Genomic DNA, 15,967 nt, shown 5'->3' with positions numbered 1-15,967 from the left:
CGCACTTTGTATACTTCACATGCATTGTATCAATCGGGGTTATTGACTGCTGAATCGGGCTTGGTTGTTTTTTAATCGTTTCTATGCACTGACGATGGAAAATACATAGTAAAAAGAGACCGTCTGTATGGACTTCGTCCATCGAACAAATTGCTCTGCGCGAAAAGTCTTTAATATACTCTGTATCAGCCAGTTTGTTTCATCTCTACTCGCAAGCATTACCATATCACCTTTTATTCCTCTCCTACATATCCGCACGTATGCAAACCATTTCCCGTCCCTCGCTTTGCCGATTTTTTTTCTCGCTACGCAGCAGCTCGCGGCGCCATTCATCGAGAAAGAGAGGAAGATACGACGCACCGCCTTCCCTGAGAAAATACTCACGCGGATGCGTGAGAATAGTTATACGCACGTGTGATGCATGCATATATAGTGTACATGTAGAATCATGGTTTCACCGGTGTGTAGGGAGGAGGTGGGTACACTGGGTTTGTATTTTCATTTTTATGATTATGGCAATAATACTTTCTTATCAACTCATTCGGAGGAGAAAATAAAAACACAACCGAAATAAAACTCAGACAAAAAGGAGATGATCGCATCACACCTTCTCAGCCTTTTTTGTCCCGATAAACTCGAGCACCGGCGAGTTTGAATCGATCGCGCGTCGACTGTGCTCGTCGATCCCGAACGTAACACGACTTCGAAAAAAAAGACTCGATCTTTCATTACACGCCTTTTGTATAAGCAGTTTGAGATAAGGGGTATATAACGAGATTTTTCGCAGCACGCACCATCAGCCTCGCGTTATATCCCCTGACCTCGCTCGAGAGTATATTTTTCAAAATGTCCATAAACGTACATAATTATCGTTTACGGCCGATGTAAAATCGGTTCTCTTACAAAAACGCGCCTGCTCGTATTAAAAGCCTGAAAAATGCACATCAACCGCGCATTATCAACTTTCGATGCGCGTCTTTCACGCGGGAACTTTCGACTTTCCTTCGCTAATCAGCTTCTCTTTTTGCACCGCGCGTTCAGCCGCGACGATGATGATACCGGTGACAAGTTGTCAGGCTGATTGTCGCGCGCGACACTGATGATGATACGCGAGAGCCTTTTTACGCGACGTTTAATAGCTCAATTATACACCTTCGACTTTCTTACGAGCACTTGCTATTAATTATTTTTTAACGAGCCGCTCGTTATAATAATTGCGGTTCTCATTATGATTATCCTATATGTTATAATATATAGTCGTCCGATAAGAAAATAAGACACGTGCGCTCATCCTACGTCCGAGCCCACACCCGAGGCGTGTAAATATATATATATATATATATATATATATGTGTGTGTGTGTGTGTGTACACTATATGTATGCGGGGGTCGGAGGTGGGTGAATTCCGTACACAGATGTATACGTAAATACATACACAGGCATCAGCTTTCCCCGCGAGGAGTCGATTGAAGAAAGTCGCGCGTTTTCTCAAGTCTGCGCCGAGGCTCTAGAGAGAGACTGTGGGAAAGTCCCGGCGAGTTAGGGCCGTTATCGTTTTTGCGAATGCGAAGGTGTGTGCTCTCGCGAGATATAGAGGTGTCGGGTATTTAATTTCATGGGGTTTCGAGAGCTTTTGAGATCTTCTGGGAAGATGCCGTCGTGCTGGATTTATTTTGATCGACGCATTGCTGGATTCCCAGTGATATTTAAAATTCCGTTTTTACTGTTCTCTTAGAAAAACAAAGAAACTAGTTTTGGATTTTTGAAAAATATCTATTTCGGCGCACGATATGATAAGCCTGTGGTGAGATTATCAGTCGTGATATTTCGAACGGAGTGTTACTAATTTATTCAATAAGACATTTGTATTACGATGCAACGAATTTTTCAATTTATTTTATAATTTTGAATCGTTTTACAGTAAGTATAAAAATAGAAAATATGTCATAACGTATAAAAGTATTAGCGAAAGTTAAGACTTATAAATAATTAAAACTAATATAGTAATGTTATTAAATGTAAATAAGTTATAGCAATAGAAATGAAAATCGATGTATTTTATGACCTCTGTATCATCACCCGGGTCACCTCAATCAACAAAGTCGGCGAGAGAGTCTTTATGATCGTCGTATAATTATCCAAATTAGAAACCTCTTCCGCATTAGAAGCCAAAAACTTTTTTACACAATCGCTGGGGCGTTGGCAGGTCTCGTATTTATCTACGATTAGCACAATCTCTGTTACATTATCGAGACTCAGCTTCTCAATGAAAACTTCCTCGCACATGAGCCTCAGAGCTTCGAGCTGATATTTATCGGCAGCAGCGAGCAGCTCAGCTGTCGACTCCTTTAAATTCTTCACTTTGCTCGAGTAGATGAAACGCAGAACTTCGGTCATAATCTCGGGTTTGACGTCGCTAATCTTGACGATGTTCTTCTTACTCTCGAGCATCTCGTGCTCGAACATGGCTGAGAAGACTGGGCTTCTGGTTGCCAGTATATTCTTGTGCGCGGGAAATTTCTTGTCGTCTACAAGCAGTGTAACGTCACTGAATTTGGCTGAGACGAGAAGTTTCTCGTATTCGTCGAGAAATGATGTTTTGGACGAGGTAGTCGCTGACTCTAGGCTGGAATCCCCGAAATAGTTTCGAGGCACGCTACCGTGAAAAGTAAATTTGCAGTTGACTGTGATGTTACCATTGGAATCGCAGTGGCTAAATATAGACTTCTGATTATTAAACTTGGTTCTTTCTAATGGATAATACCGTGGGCGCATTAGTATTAAGACTTGCAAAGTTTCGTGCTACAATTGCTTTTGTCTTATACTCAGGACATGAGAGTACTTTGATATCGATGTGTATTCTGTTATATTTATTAAAGTAACCTTGATAATCTTTCTCAGAATACTCTTGCTGGTTTATTATCAATTTAAATGCATATTTATCTTGAAAATTGAAAAAAGTTATGACTGGTGGTACAATATCTGACTTGTAAGTGTCGTCCTTCCACTTGACGAAATTTTCAATCAGCCATGTATAATGAAATTCGTCGGTGTGGAGGCTCGTTTATTGACACTTCTTCACGACTGATGTGACATGCGAGTTCTTAGAATCAGTACTCGCCATCGCAATTCACCTGTAACAAATACCAGGATTGAATTTCCGACACATCTATTTATATGCGTATTCCATCGGAGTAGAGTGGAAAATTACCAGTTGACCTAACCTAAAAGACCACAACACTCGGACTCGCTTTTAGCTGTCGCGATGCAAAAACGTCGATACGTTAGAAAACTGCCTTTGTTGTCCAGGTTAAGTATATGAAAACCTTCACTCGCGAGATCGCCTTATATATACCCTTATTAGTAATCTTGCCACTATTGTATTGTCAATTCGTTGCAAACGAGTGCGGACATGGAAAGTAGCGGCGAACGAATCTTCGAAAATAACGTGTATAAGACTAGAAAGCGCACTCGTACAAGCGCCGTCGATAATGTATCATACCGTACTCGCTGCAGCTCCATCTTACAGATTATTGCGAGGCTTCGAATTGTTGGCGAAAAAATCCCTATGACAGTTGTGAATACTCTAAAATCTGAATCCTCTATATAAGCATAATACTTATTGCGGTCACATTTAGGACGCGCCGCGTGCGCTCCACCCGCGCTACTCTACGGCTACGTTTTCCGGTTTACTAATAAATAATCACTTTAGCCTTTGACCAAATTTATATATATACACACACATACACACACATACACACACAGATGTAGGTTCCTACAGGTGCACTGATATAACATATAGGTGCATACACTCGAACGCGCGCATACTCTCATCCTCACACAAAGTAATTAACAAATGCTATATAAAAATAGCAGGATATCTTTTTTACTGCGCATAAATATTTTATCAAAACAAATATAATACATCACAAGACAAAAATGAGATGTGAATCAAGCCATCATTACAACTTTATATAGGTATAGAGCCAGGATCTCGGCAGACCGCTTTCCTCCCCTGTTTTCCTCCTCCCTCGGCCCCTGCGGGCTCGGATCGGTTGGGGAGCAAAGCCGCCGTTCCTTCCGGATTTTCCATCGGGTCTCGGGATTTTTCCCGTGACGCACAGCGAAAGCTTAAAGAGAAGCGTCGCTTGGCTTCTGACGGCGGAAAGCGTGGAAAAGCCGTCCCACAGCTAAAGCTATATGTTTTCTGTTACCATATTGTATCTAATCAAATTTATAAATAAAACGTTTGAAATTACGAAGTGATAATAATTTTATTGTGTAATTCACACAAGTTTTATATATGAGAAGAGAATGTTTCATTTATTTTACTTTTGAAAAGTAGGTACGCCAAGTACAAAAGTATAGCGGGATACGTTATTTTCACAAACGAATTTTGTATTAAAATGTAAATGCAACAATATCGTCGAGATAAAAACATATAAATAGTGCCGTCATTATAACTTCGTCATGAACGTCTTAGTGATCTCGGTCAGCAAAGCCGGCGAGAGCGCCTCAAAGATTTTGTCGAAATTCTTCACATCAGCAACCTTTTGTCTGTTTGCCGTCAAAAACTTCAGTAGTGCACCTCGAAGTCGACTACACGATGCGTAGAGGTCGACGATCTTCAGGATTTCCACAACGTTATCTATATTCAACTTTTTCACCAGTACCTCCTCGCACATGAGTCGGAGAGCCTCCAGCTGGTACTTGTCGGCAGCGATCAGCAGATCGACAGCCAACTTCTCTATGTTATTAACTTTATCCGCGTAGATAAAGCGCAGGACCTCGGCCATGACCTCGGGCTCAACGTCGCTGATTTCGACGACGTTCTTCCTCTTCTCGAGCATCTCGTGCTCGAACATGGCTGAGAATACGGGGCTTCTGCACGCCAGTATATTCCTGTGCACCGAGAATTTCTTGTCGACCACGACTATTGTGATGTCGCTGAATTTAGCAGAGCTGAGAAGCTCCTCGTATGCGTCGAGAACAGAAAGCTTGCAATTAAACAAAGGGCTTACTGGTGCGTTCAGGATAGCATAATCGTCGACCTCGTGGAAGACGTCATTGTGGAAGGTAATTTGAACCTGTACGGTGAGACTGCCGTTGGAAAGGCAGTTATCGGTCACTTTGCTATGGTGGATGTTATGCGAGAAGCATGCCTTGCCTTCTGCAATGTATAAAGTTTGTTCTTGAGGGTCGTATTCGCCTCCTTTGCTCTTGACAATCCATAGTCTTATGTGAGTCATCGCTTGATTATCAGTAGGACATGAGAGCGTTTCGATGCTCGTGCTAAGATGTAAAGTTTTAGCGATCCATTGGCGTGGCACTATTTTTATTTTAAATTCATATTTATCACCGCGGTTGTATAGCCTTATAAGCGGAGATCCAATACTTTTAACAACCTCATAGTGATGGAAAATTGACTTATAATTTTCGATAACCCACGTGTACATGTTGGTATGGCGCAAATTTCCCGAAAAGTTGCTCTCCATTTTTCGTTCCGTTATAACCTCACAGTAGAGTATTAATTAGAATTCAAATAATATCTGCAACAAATATTTCAATTGACACACTCCCAAAGCAGTGGATAGAGTAAATTTTCGTAGAATATCTATAACTAACGTACCTGTTATATCTTTCAGATTATTAATACCCACATACGGATTGATCGAGAATTTTAGTTGGATCCTGAGTAGCTATAACGCGATCCGTATACACGAGGCTCAAGAAAGTTCCGATTTCTATATCAAAGACACCGTGGTCGACTGACAGCAAAAGTTGCGCGCATGGTGCACTAAGGGATGTGCGTAAATGTTGGATTACTATACGAAAATTCACGGCGCCCTCTCCAGGCTTCTCGCGCGAAACGATTATAAAAGATCGATCATCATTTTAAATCCTTGTGTACACTGATCATCGGTCGATCGACTATGCAAGCACATCGTCGCCCTCAGGCGAACTGCCGATTTCTAACTAAGGCAGCTGCTTCGTCGACTGCCAACGCAATTCGAGCATTTGCGCATACATCAGCATAATATGGTATTTCACCGCGTTATCTCTATGCGCTCGTTATGAAGCCGACGATTTTAAAAAATTTCAACCGCAAGCCTCCCTGTATTATTTCAAGATAATAAATCGCAGCCGATTCATAATATCGTAAATTTTCCAAACAACCGCTCGATCACTCGACATATTCTCACCCTCATCGATCAAATTCTTGCAAAAAAGGTCGGATCCAGAAGAAACTCGCGTGAAAGCACTGCACTACGCCACCGACACTCGGTAGCAGCTTCCGCATCTGACCGCTAGAGGTCATCGCTTCTCCAGATCTTATATCCAGCGGCTATCAAAAAGTATGGATACCTATACGTATACTCGCCGTAACATACAATCGAACGCGCGGAGAGAAACTCGCAGCCGTATATAAAGAATAAGTATACGTATACGGGTAGTTGCATAGTGTTGATATCGTCGTGAGATCGCGCCAAATCGAGTTTTCGCGGATTATGCGTCGGTTTCTGGGTTACACGAACGCGGGAGGCTCGCTTTATAAGCTTCATGCATGTCCCGATGATTTATTCCTCCTTAGCGAGTCATTGTCCTCTTCGGCTATTCTTTGGCGTCTGGAGACAAATTTGCCGTCGCCGATCGAATAAATTCTACTTATATAGATGTATAAGTTTGAAAAATTCGGCGAAAAGAAAATAAAAAAATCTGACGGGAGAGCGAGGTCGGGTATATTGTCCATACACACATACTGACATTGATGTTTTTCGCTCGGTCATTAGCCTAGTTGCATGATTTATTGAGACGAAAGGTGCAGCGCGGCGCATAATTGCGCAGGAGGCGCGGAGGATAAACTTTAACCCTATATCATATCCGTCACGTCAAGTTTCTCGTCGTTCTGAGACCTTCGGGGCGTTTTATGATCCCTCGTCAACTCGGGGCTTTATCTCGTGCTTTTCGAAGTCCGTGAGGTGTTCGCTTTTCCTTAATACTTTGACATTTCAAACGTAGAGATGCATATAATGTTCTTTTCCCGACCATAATCATCCGATATCCGATACAAAAATACGCAGTCCTCACAACGGGCCAGTTTAAATCTCACTTTGCTCACCGCGTGATAATAAAGCTCGCGAGCGGCTCGGCCTATGAATTATGAAGAGGAGCTGCCACGAGAGATGCACGCGTGTAACGCGATATACGTAGTGGAGAGATTATCATTTTAGTAAAGGTGAAAATTTTATTTTATAACAAATATCCCTAAAAAATGTAAAACAAATTTGAATTGGAAGCCCTTTAACAGGCTTAACAATACAAATCAATCCTCAACTATACTCTCACCATCTAAATCAATCCATGTACCCACGGGTAATATAACCGCAGCTCGAACGATACACTCCGATGATATCACTATGGCCAGTGCAGCCGCAGGAGTGTACAGAGCTCGACGTTAATACGAGCTTTGATTGTTCGCCGGTGAAGCATATGCGCAGGCAGCCGATCATTGCGGCCGGCGTGTGATGCATAACGGACCGCTTTGTTCACACTCGGACGACCGCCTGATGCTTTTGCCCGAAGTCTATTCGCAAATCTTGCATACGGAGATGAGAGACTTTCGAAGAACTGTCTGGATGGTTTTGGTTAAGAAGCTTGTGTTCAATTTTTTACGATGAAAGTTGTCGTTGAAAAAAAAAAATAATTTTGAGGAGTTTTTCGAGCCTCCCTCGATTTTCCCACGCCGATGACTCTTGAAACAACATCCGCACGCGATCGCGATAATAGACTTACGCAAGGTTATACAGCATAGTCAATCTGCGCAAAGTTAAGATAAGCGCGAAGCCCACGCATCACGTGAGTTCGGCAACCGGAGACCGATTTCGATCGGCCTTGCGGACGGATTCGTCATCCAGCGTCATCCACTTCACGATAAAGATGAGCAACGATATGTATTCGAGTCCTTGACTCTTCTCGGCAGTCGTTCGGCAAATCGTTCGTATGATAATCACGCGTGTCGAATATGCAATTTTGAATGAGTCAAACAGGAAACCGATATCGCGCGCTGAAATTCAGGTCACTCTCGCAAGGTCGTTTTTTTTCCCATCATCGCGCAAGATACGCATCGGATTTGTTTTCGTAAGTAAATCGGTTTTGAATGCGCTCAATTAGACATCCCGACAAAAAGATAAGATCGTAAACGATCGGCAAGAAAAAGCTGTTGGATCATAACGACGGACATTAAAGCAGCGTATAGAACCGTCGCCTTCTTCGGAACAATGACGAAATCCCAACACGAGCGATAAACCGACTCGGTCATCATCGTCGATCTCCTGAAAACAATGACCTGCGAGTTTAGCTCTTTACGGCTTGCGAGAAAAAAAAAGAACGCGTACCACGACGACAGCGTCGCGAGGCGAGTTTTTGGTTTATGGCATAGCACAATCTCGGCGTGATGCTGCGGGAATAAATTAGGCTTGTTTATGGAAGCTGAAGAAAAAAGAAAGCAAAGGTTGCTGGGTCAAGAGACCCGAGCAAGTTTCTATTTACTGCAGCGAAGTTCGCTTTTTATGGCTTTGCTTTGAATTTTTCTCTTCACGAATATGCCGAGTATGCGTATGATAATACGCGAAGATCGATGAAGTTTATCTCTCCTCTGGGTCATTAAGAATTTTTATTTCGTACGCGTAGAGAGAAACCGGTACGGAAAACGAGATGAATATACAAGATGCGCGTCTTTCTGTAATGAAATTCATACGGAAGATATTTACTTCTTGTGCATCGGTAAATCACTTTTCTGGATTTATAAATCGAATTTAACTTATTTTCGAGTAGATAGTTCGGATTGCAGTCTCTAAATTATAACCAGTTCCTATCAGTACGGATCGACTGATTATCTAATCGTGTACTTCCACCGGATCAAAACAAACCAACGCATATGAAAATAAAATCCGCACACCCCATCTTCTACATCTACATCTCCGCAAGGATCTTGCGAATCTCAGTCGACGGATCAGCTGCTGCAGCTCCGAGAGGTCCGTCCGGTGCAGTGACCTCCTCGCGCTCGGCCAACGTGCTCCCGAGTGAAAGTATGTGTATTATTATCAAGCCCGCGAGCGGCGTGTTTCTGCGTTGTCGCGAGCTGTGCTCGAGTGCGCGATTGGATTATACTGCAGTGGCCGTCTATATAGCTATTCGACTAAGTGAATGGCAGCAGCGTTTCGGGGTTTATTTATTTTTGTATTATTCTCCGTACAACTCGACTCGTTCGGATTTCCCCTCTGCCCCACATTTTTTGTGCGCCGACGAGCGTTTGCTTGATTTTTAATTAAGTTAAGCTCGCTTTTTTCGAGAAACATCGATATTTACAGTTTCGAAAAAGCGCGCAAAAACGACTAATTATCACGAGTATACTTATATACTTCGGCTAAACTCGTAAAATATCAGAAAGTTTGGGGAACCGTTACCGAGTATAATTTCAAGCAAACACGCGCCGACAGAAAAGAATCATAACGATGAGATGAGAGGAAAAAAAAGGCCCGACGGAACTCGCGGCTTTATCGGAGTGAGCCATAGAGAACTGTTTATTGGGTGTCAAAGGAGCTCACTCATGCGTTATCCGGTCGCGGCGCGCCGCTGAGATATAAAATCCAAGCGCGTAAACAACTCGACCGAAACCTGAATTTTCCCGGACGACGGACAGGTTTACGGGCGGCGGCCGGATTATACGGCGTGTATAGTAGTCGCAGACCTACATTTTTCTTTTCTGAGGAGAAATAAGCTCGGAGTACTTTTCGAGTGGCGATTATTTTTGGAGCTGCGGTATGCGACCGGTTAATTTCATTATTGTGAAATAATTTAGTTAGAACATTGAAAAGAAAATCGTTAGTATACCGATCGAGATCCAGAAGCGCTTACCTCTACAGCGATAAATTTAAAAAAAAAACCATAAACGCTTGGTCCGAAGTTTTTTTACCTGCACGAGAAGACTTTCTCTCGCCGTTTTAGAAAGTCCCTTAACAATAAACACCTCGCGTCGCATATCGGTAATACACGCGCTGAGTTTACGTCCGAATCATCGTCGGAGCTTATCAGCCGCGTCGACTGACATTACCGAGATAAAAAAAAAGCGAGCAGTGTGTAAGTAGTCGCGGCTGAGAGAAAGTCACGAATCGGTGGCGCGAAAAGTGCGTTGGATATGGGTGGCAGGTGAAAATGCCTTTTAACCACTCGCCGATACGATTAATTCGCTCGGTTTGTAAAAAGATAATTCATAATACAGGGGCCGGTTGACTCGAATACCTTCGGATCGAGAAATATCAACCGTAAACGATTATACATTCCTCCGCGCGTGGAAAAAAGCGAAGATCGAGTGGCCAATCGGCAACGGGGTCGCGTGTGCACCTATCGGCCTTTCCCAAATGGAAATCGATGCGGCGTCGAGTTGGCACTGTCAATGAGCTTTCTAAGCGCGTCTAATACAGCGCCGTGCTGTGCAATTCTTTTGTCGCGAGAGATTCAGATAAGTGCGTGCGCAACGTCGTTGAATTTGTGATTGGGATACGTCGTGATTTTTCGAGAATTTAATCCGATATTCAAATCTCGCGCCAAAACTATCAATCATTCGCTTGTATTGAAGAAACCGTACATCGCAAATCACTTGCGTAACACAGTAACCCAAAAACCGCCACAACAAATCCATCGCATAAAACGCACACTTATACAAACACATCCGCTTCCGAAAATGCCTGTGCGCAGGCTCATCGCGTTTCCGGCTCGGAGACGCGCGATTACTTATTCATAAGATAAGCGACTGACGAGTGGAGTACAAGAAAGGTATGCGAAAAGTTTTGCGCCATTGTGTAAGCACATAACTCTCTCGACGATCGTTCCGTTGTTATGATTATCGCCGAGGAGTTGCGTTATATATTACACGGCCGAGCGACGTTGCGTTATGGGAAGGTTGACCTGGTGCGCGCGAGCCGATGTTGCGCGAATGATTTGTGCAACGCGATTTGGATTGTTGCCTTCTTTCGAGCTGCGATCATCGAGCGCATTGGGAATTGACACAAGTTATAAGCTCTGGTTTATGAAAATGACTGAAGCTTGATGCGGTTATTGGGGAAGTGGAGCACGGGTGTGTTTGAAGGCGAATGACTATTTTACGAGATGATAATAGTTTAATGATGTAATAAGTTATCTACTAGTTCAATGAAAACAGACTTAGACAGACAGTGGTTCATTTCGTCGATCTTCAGGAGATCACATCATCCCTTCCATAGTGCCTCTTTCAGGCGTATTTTCGTACTAAAATATTAAAATACAACTTTTAAGGCTATTTTCATTTCCCTGCCTCAGACGAAAACACTGCACCATCAGACTATACGAATGACACATCCGCGTACGCATACCAAAACAAGTTTCCAATGCGACGTGAAATAAAAAACAGTTAAACGTCAGGAAATCCTCGGAGAAGAGTCACAGAAAAAAAGATGAAAATCAGCGGCGCTTAATCATAGTCGCAGATCGATTCAGCTGCTGCTGGGAACGAAGCCTTTCAAAAGGGGACAGCTCGGGTCAGCGTATGCTGCTGCACAGCACAGAACGTCGAGGAAAAGCTCCCGATTCTCCGAACGCTTAATTGTCGGGTTTCACTCGGTATCGTGAGCCGCATACGGAGACTCGTAAAAAGTCCGGTAAAAAGTGATCGGTTTGTACTCCGAATTTGCGTATGATACTCGTGTGTGTCTGTGTGGCGAATGCGCGAGGCCTTTCACTTGTAATATGCGTTTGGAGAGTATAAGACTGAATGAGACGGTCGATCTGCTATAAGAGAGAGCACGTTTGATTGTCTTATACTTTTTTGTAGAAGCGGGCCTGACCTTGCACGGTATAGTAGCTATTTTAATTTTTTTTCTATCCTAGCCACGTGACTTTCGATTTATTACGGTCTCGTTCACAGCACGATATTCGATTCTGAAGTTTCGATATTTATCAACAAAATAAACAAGAGACCTAGTGACACAAAAAAAACGCTTCCGCAACCTCGTCACTACACCCCTATACCTCACAGCCACAATTACGAGCAATCTTCCTGTCATCCCTCTCGAGACATCGCACGCGATCGTTTTTCCGTAAACATATGCAACTACGATAATCTCGGAAGTCGACGAGCTGGGAGAGAAGCCGATGATCCCGCATGCAGTAATAATAATAATAATAATAATAATAATAATAATAATAATAATAATACTTCTACATCACGCCTTTGGCTCTGGCGCTCGTGAAAAGTCAGTGGGTCAATGTCGACGCAGCTGGCGCCGATACAGCCGATTACAATATTTAAGCGCGAGGATTATTCGACTGCTGTGAAAGTCGTATCTTTGAATACGGTCATTATTGTGCGGTGTATACATTATCGACGTTGCCGCGCGATATCGCGTGTAATGGCTCGTGCGAGAACGGCCTCGTTAAGGAGGATGTATCAGAGCTGATGGGAATATAATGGATTTTTATGGACGTCGGTTGTGATGATGTCTTCATTTCAGGTGAAAAAAATTGAGGAAGTTCTCGAAGCTGTTTTTTTCCTACTCTGTTATTCTGTATTCTTACAGATATAAGATCGAATAAAATCATCTCGATTAATCACAGCCGCCCACTCGATCTCCAACAGCGCATCGAACACTGGCCCACGCAAATTCGCATCAATTATATGATCCCCACGCGTTACATCCGCCACTTTATGGTCGTATTCTAGAAGTGTATACGTAATCGCTCGATTCCAAAGCTACTACTTTCACGTATACATCCGATACCTATATACACTGCTTACGGTGTATAATCTCAGAGCTCAGGAAAGTGTGTAAGCGCGTGTACGCGAGAAACTGGCCGCGCGAGAGACAGAGTTACGGGGAAATATGGAACGAGATGATGCGCAATGCGAAGAGTATGGGACTGGTTTATATTTAATAAAAGTAGAACGTGTGCGCGTGTACGATAATATATTCAATCTCTTTTGATTATCACTGAATTAATAATATTATCAAGAATAAAGTTCGCTTATCAGTCTGACAGTGCGATAAGATTAGACGGATATACAGACGTTATGTTGAAGCTGTCGCAAATATAGGTACAATCGCGCAGCTGTTGCCGCAGGTCAGTGCCTTTGACGAGACCGAATCGTGCTCTGCACACCTTTTTCTCGTCTCGTATACCCTCGATTTTTGTAATCTTCCCATGCTATGCTATACATTGCAAACACGATTTCCTCTTTTAATGCAATAATAAAAAAATATCTATAAAATCCCCCGTGCAAAAACCCGATCCATTAGAGGCATCCATAATACCTCCGCGCGTTACCATCATCGGCAATTTCTATCCGCAGCGCATCGCGCGGTTCTCCTCCGGAAAGATACATACCTCATGGCAATCGGCATATAAATACCGTCTGTGCATACATATAGAGAATCGTCGTCTTCCTTCCTCCGCTCGTTCGATCTATAGAGGATCGTGCACTCGAGGTATACTTTCTCTTTTTCCTCACCGAAAAGGAGATAAGGGTTCGTTATACGACGGCTAAGACGGATTGATGTACGCTGGGACGTCGCAGACTCTCGACGTCGAGTGTCTTTTTTTCCTCTACTGATGTGTAGAGAATTAAAGACACTCTCGAAAGCGCGAAAAATCGAGAAAACTATATATGAAGGATTTTTACGGCGAATCGGCAGCGCAAACACTCGTGTTATACTTATTGAAGAGTAGAAAAAAAAACGTCGCGTGTTTGCGACGGTATAGATATACGACTGATTCTGCTTGTAAACGTCGCTCGTTTGACGCGAGAGACAAGCTGTTCAAACATTTGCTAGAGATTGTGAGTTGTGTATTTACAGGACTTTCTTTGGCTGTTTCAACTCATTGGTTTGATTTGAGAGTGATTAGCTAATATTTAACTAATTTCAGCTTGGTCTAACAGATACACTGGGACGTCTTTTCACGCGACTTTTATACCAAAAATCGTACAATGTTTGTGTGTTTTATGTACATATCCGACAAACCCTGCGGGCACTTGACCTCGCCGAGAGAAAAGAACAAGAAACACAAAGCCAAAGGGCTGCGTTCCAGCCGCACGATCGACTTGCAGGGCGCCTCGGTTTACGATCCTCGTTGGTATACAATAATACAATAATACGGAACAGCCCTTTGATCTTCAACTACGCTTGAAAAATTATAAATCGTACGATAAGAGTTTCGAAACATAAAAAAAAAAGATTCGAATCTTCAGTCGACCCTCTTTTACTGTAAGACCCGCACGTCGGCGTAAATCTCGAAAAACCTCCGCAAGACACCGCCCACGCACACGTAACGCGCGTGCATGATTCAAGTTCAAGTCCACGCGTAGATTATCGGCGCAGTATCCTTTTTCGCGGAAAAAGTGACGTAATAAGAGTCTATACGCGTCTGTGAGATCGCGTGACTCTCGAGTTCATCGATCGGGAGATCGGTATCACGATCGGCCGAGCCTTTAGGCGTATACACCTACAAGTCGAATATTTTTTCGGTGGACTCGAGTTACGCAACGTCGCCTTAAATCGATAATAACGCAATCTTAGCAGCGTTGAATCGAACAAGCCACGAGGATCGGTACGTCTGTATATTCAGAGGATATCTCGATGCGCACGCAATAAAGCACGCACTGCCATGTACCCTGCGCGATCATCGAACGCCTACACAGGCAGCGCTGGAAGATATTGCGAGGTGTACGCGCGGACGTATATGGACTGGCGAAGGGAATCGGTTGCGGGCCTCTAGGCTTGAGAATTCATTGTTGTGTGCGTGTAACGTAAATAAAGTTACCTATACATTATAATCGAAGCTTATATAAAAATTCCGAAAATCGATCTATTCCACAGAGTATGTACTTTCAGTCTTACCTGATCCTCCTCAATTTCGCGAAATCCTTCCACACGCCGCAACTGCTCTGTTATTTGCGTTCGCCTCTTGCCGTACTGCTTTTACGCTCTCGAGCCAGGAATATATAGGTAGACGCGCGTGCGGGGGGGAATAGGAAATTTAACGCGACTAGCGGTTTTACACGCGCGCGTTATTTCCGCGGGGTGTAAAACGCTTTCGTTTATATACGTTCGCTCCGCGCTGTAGCAGCTCGAAAAGTGGGATATAGGCGCGCGAGATGTAATTGCGTAATAACTGTATTGGCCCCGAGGAAGATGCCGTCGTTCATTGTGGAGGAGTGAAGGATACTGCAATGTGCCTCGCGGTTTTACGAGGGGAGAGATGGATTTTCGCTGCAGATCTTAGGTGATGGTACGAGGAATGGGGAAATATGGCCAGTTGGTGTAGTTCTATGCTTCGTTGCGGAAGCTTTTGCGAGGCAATGTATTCAAAGTCATCGAAACCACAAATTTTTATAAATACAGGCAAAAACTCACTTGGCGTAGGCCTTCTCGAGCAGCGCCGGCCAGAACTGATCGCTGTGTCGGCTCTGAACAAAGGCCAGTCTTCCGTGAACGGCGGGCAGTCGATCGTCGACGAGTACCTCGACCCAGGCCCCGCACCACCAGAGTCTAAAGCGAAAGACCCCGGCGTACTCGGCACTCGGTGAACTCGGAGGTTCGTTCACGCCGCCATTGCTGATGCTTCCGAAGCCTTGATCAGCTGGTACCACCCGGTAGAACAGACCCTTGCTCAAGTGCAAGACTCCGAGGCAGGAGACCAGCCACTTGTCGCCTGGAAGGTTTTTTTTTTCGTTAAACGACGATTTTTCAATTAAAACTTCTCGAGCTCGCTGATTATTTCAAAAGCTCAGCGGGGTGTAATGACAGGCGAGCGCAGACACGATTGAGTATAAGAAACTTTGTACAACGTTAAGTAAAAGTGTTTCTCAAACTTACAGCGCTTGTATAGCTACGTTATCATTATACCGGAAAGTGCTGTTTAGGATAATGCAAG

General features: G+C 43.6%; 3 protein-coding genes across 3 annotated transcripts in view; all 3 read right to left on the bottom strand.

The window, feature by feature from the left end:
* The window catches only part of LOC100122333 (calpain-C), a 47,823-nt gene that overhangs the window by 9,362 nt on the left and 22,494 nt on the right, over positions 1-15,967 (bottom strand). The window contains exon 4 of the mRNA XM_031931553.2: positions 15,448-15,745. Within this exon, the coding sequence (XP_031787413.1) occupies positions 15,448-15,745 (298 nt within the window). The remainder of the gene's footprint in view (positions 1-15,447; positions 15,746-15,967) is intronic.
* LOC103318025 (speckle-type POZ protein B-like) lies at positions 1,920-3,556 on the bottom strand. The gene has a single exon (XM_031931631.1). The coding sequence runs from the start codon at positions 2,774-2,776 to the stop codon at positions 2,060-2,062; it is 717 nt and encodes a 238-aa protein (XP_031787491.1). The 5' UTR covers positions 2,777-3,556; the 3' UTR covers positions 1,920-2,059.
* LOC103318024 (speckle-type POZ protein B-like) lies at positions 4,304-5,969 on the bottom strand. Its single transcript, XM_008219098.3, has 2 exons — positions 5,631-5,969; positions 4,304-5,550 (listed from the first exon to the last, which is right to left on the bottom strand). The coding sequence occupies exon 2, from the start codon at positions 5,494-5,496 to the stop codon at positions 4,459-4,461; it is 1,038 nt and encodes a 345-aa protein (XP_008217320.1). The 5' UTR covers positions 5,497-5,550; positions 5,631-5,969; the 3' UTR covers positions 4,304-4,458.

The sequence above is a fragment of the Nasonia vitripennis genome, chromosome 1 (genome assembly GCF_009193385.2).
Source record: "Nasonia vitripennis strain AsymCx chromosome 1, Nvit_psr_1.1, whole genome shotgun sequence".
NCBI classification, from domain to species: Eukaryota; Metazoa; Arthropoda; class Insecta; order Hymenoptera; family Pteromalidae; genus Nasonia; species Nasonia vitripennis.
This window is presented reverse-complemented; position numbering and strand designations above follow the sequence as displayed.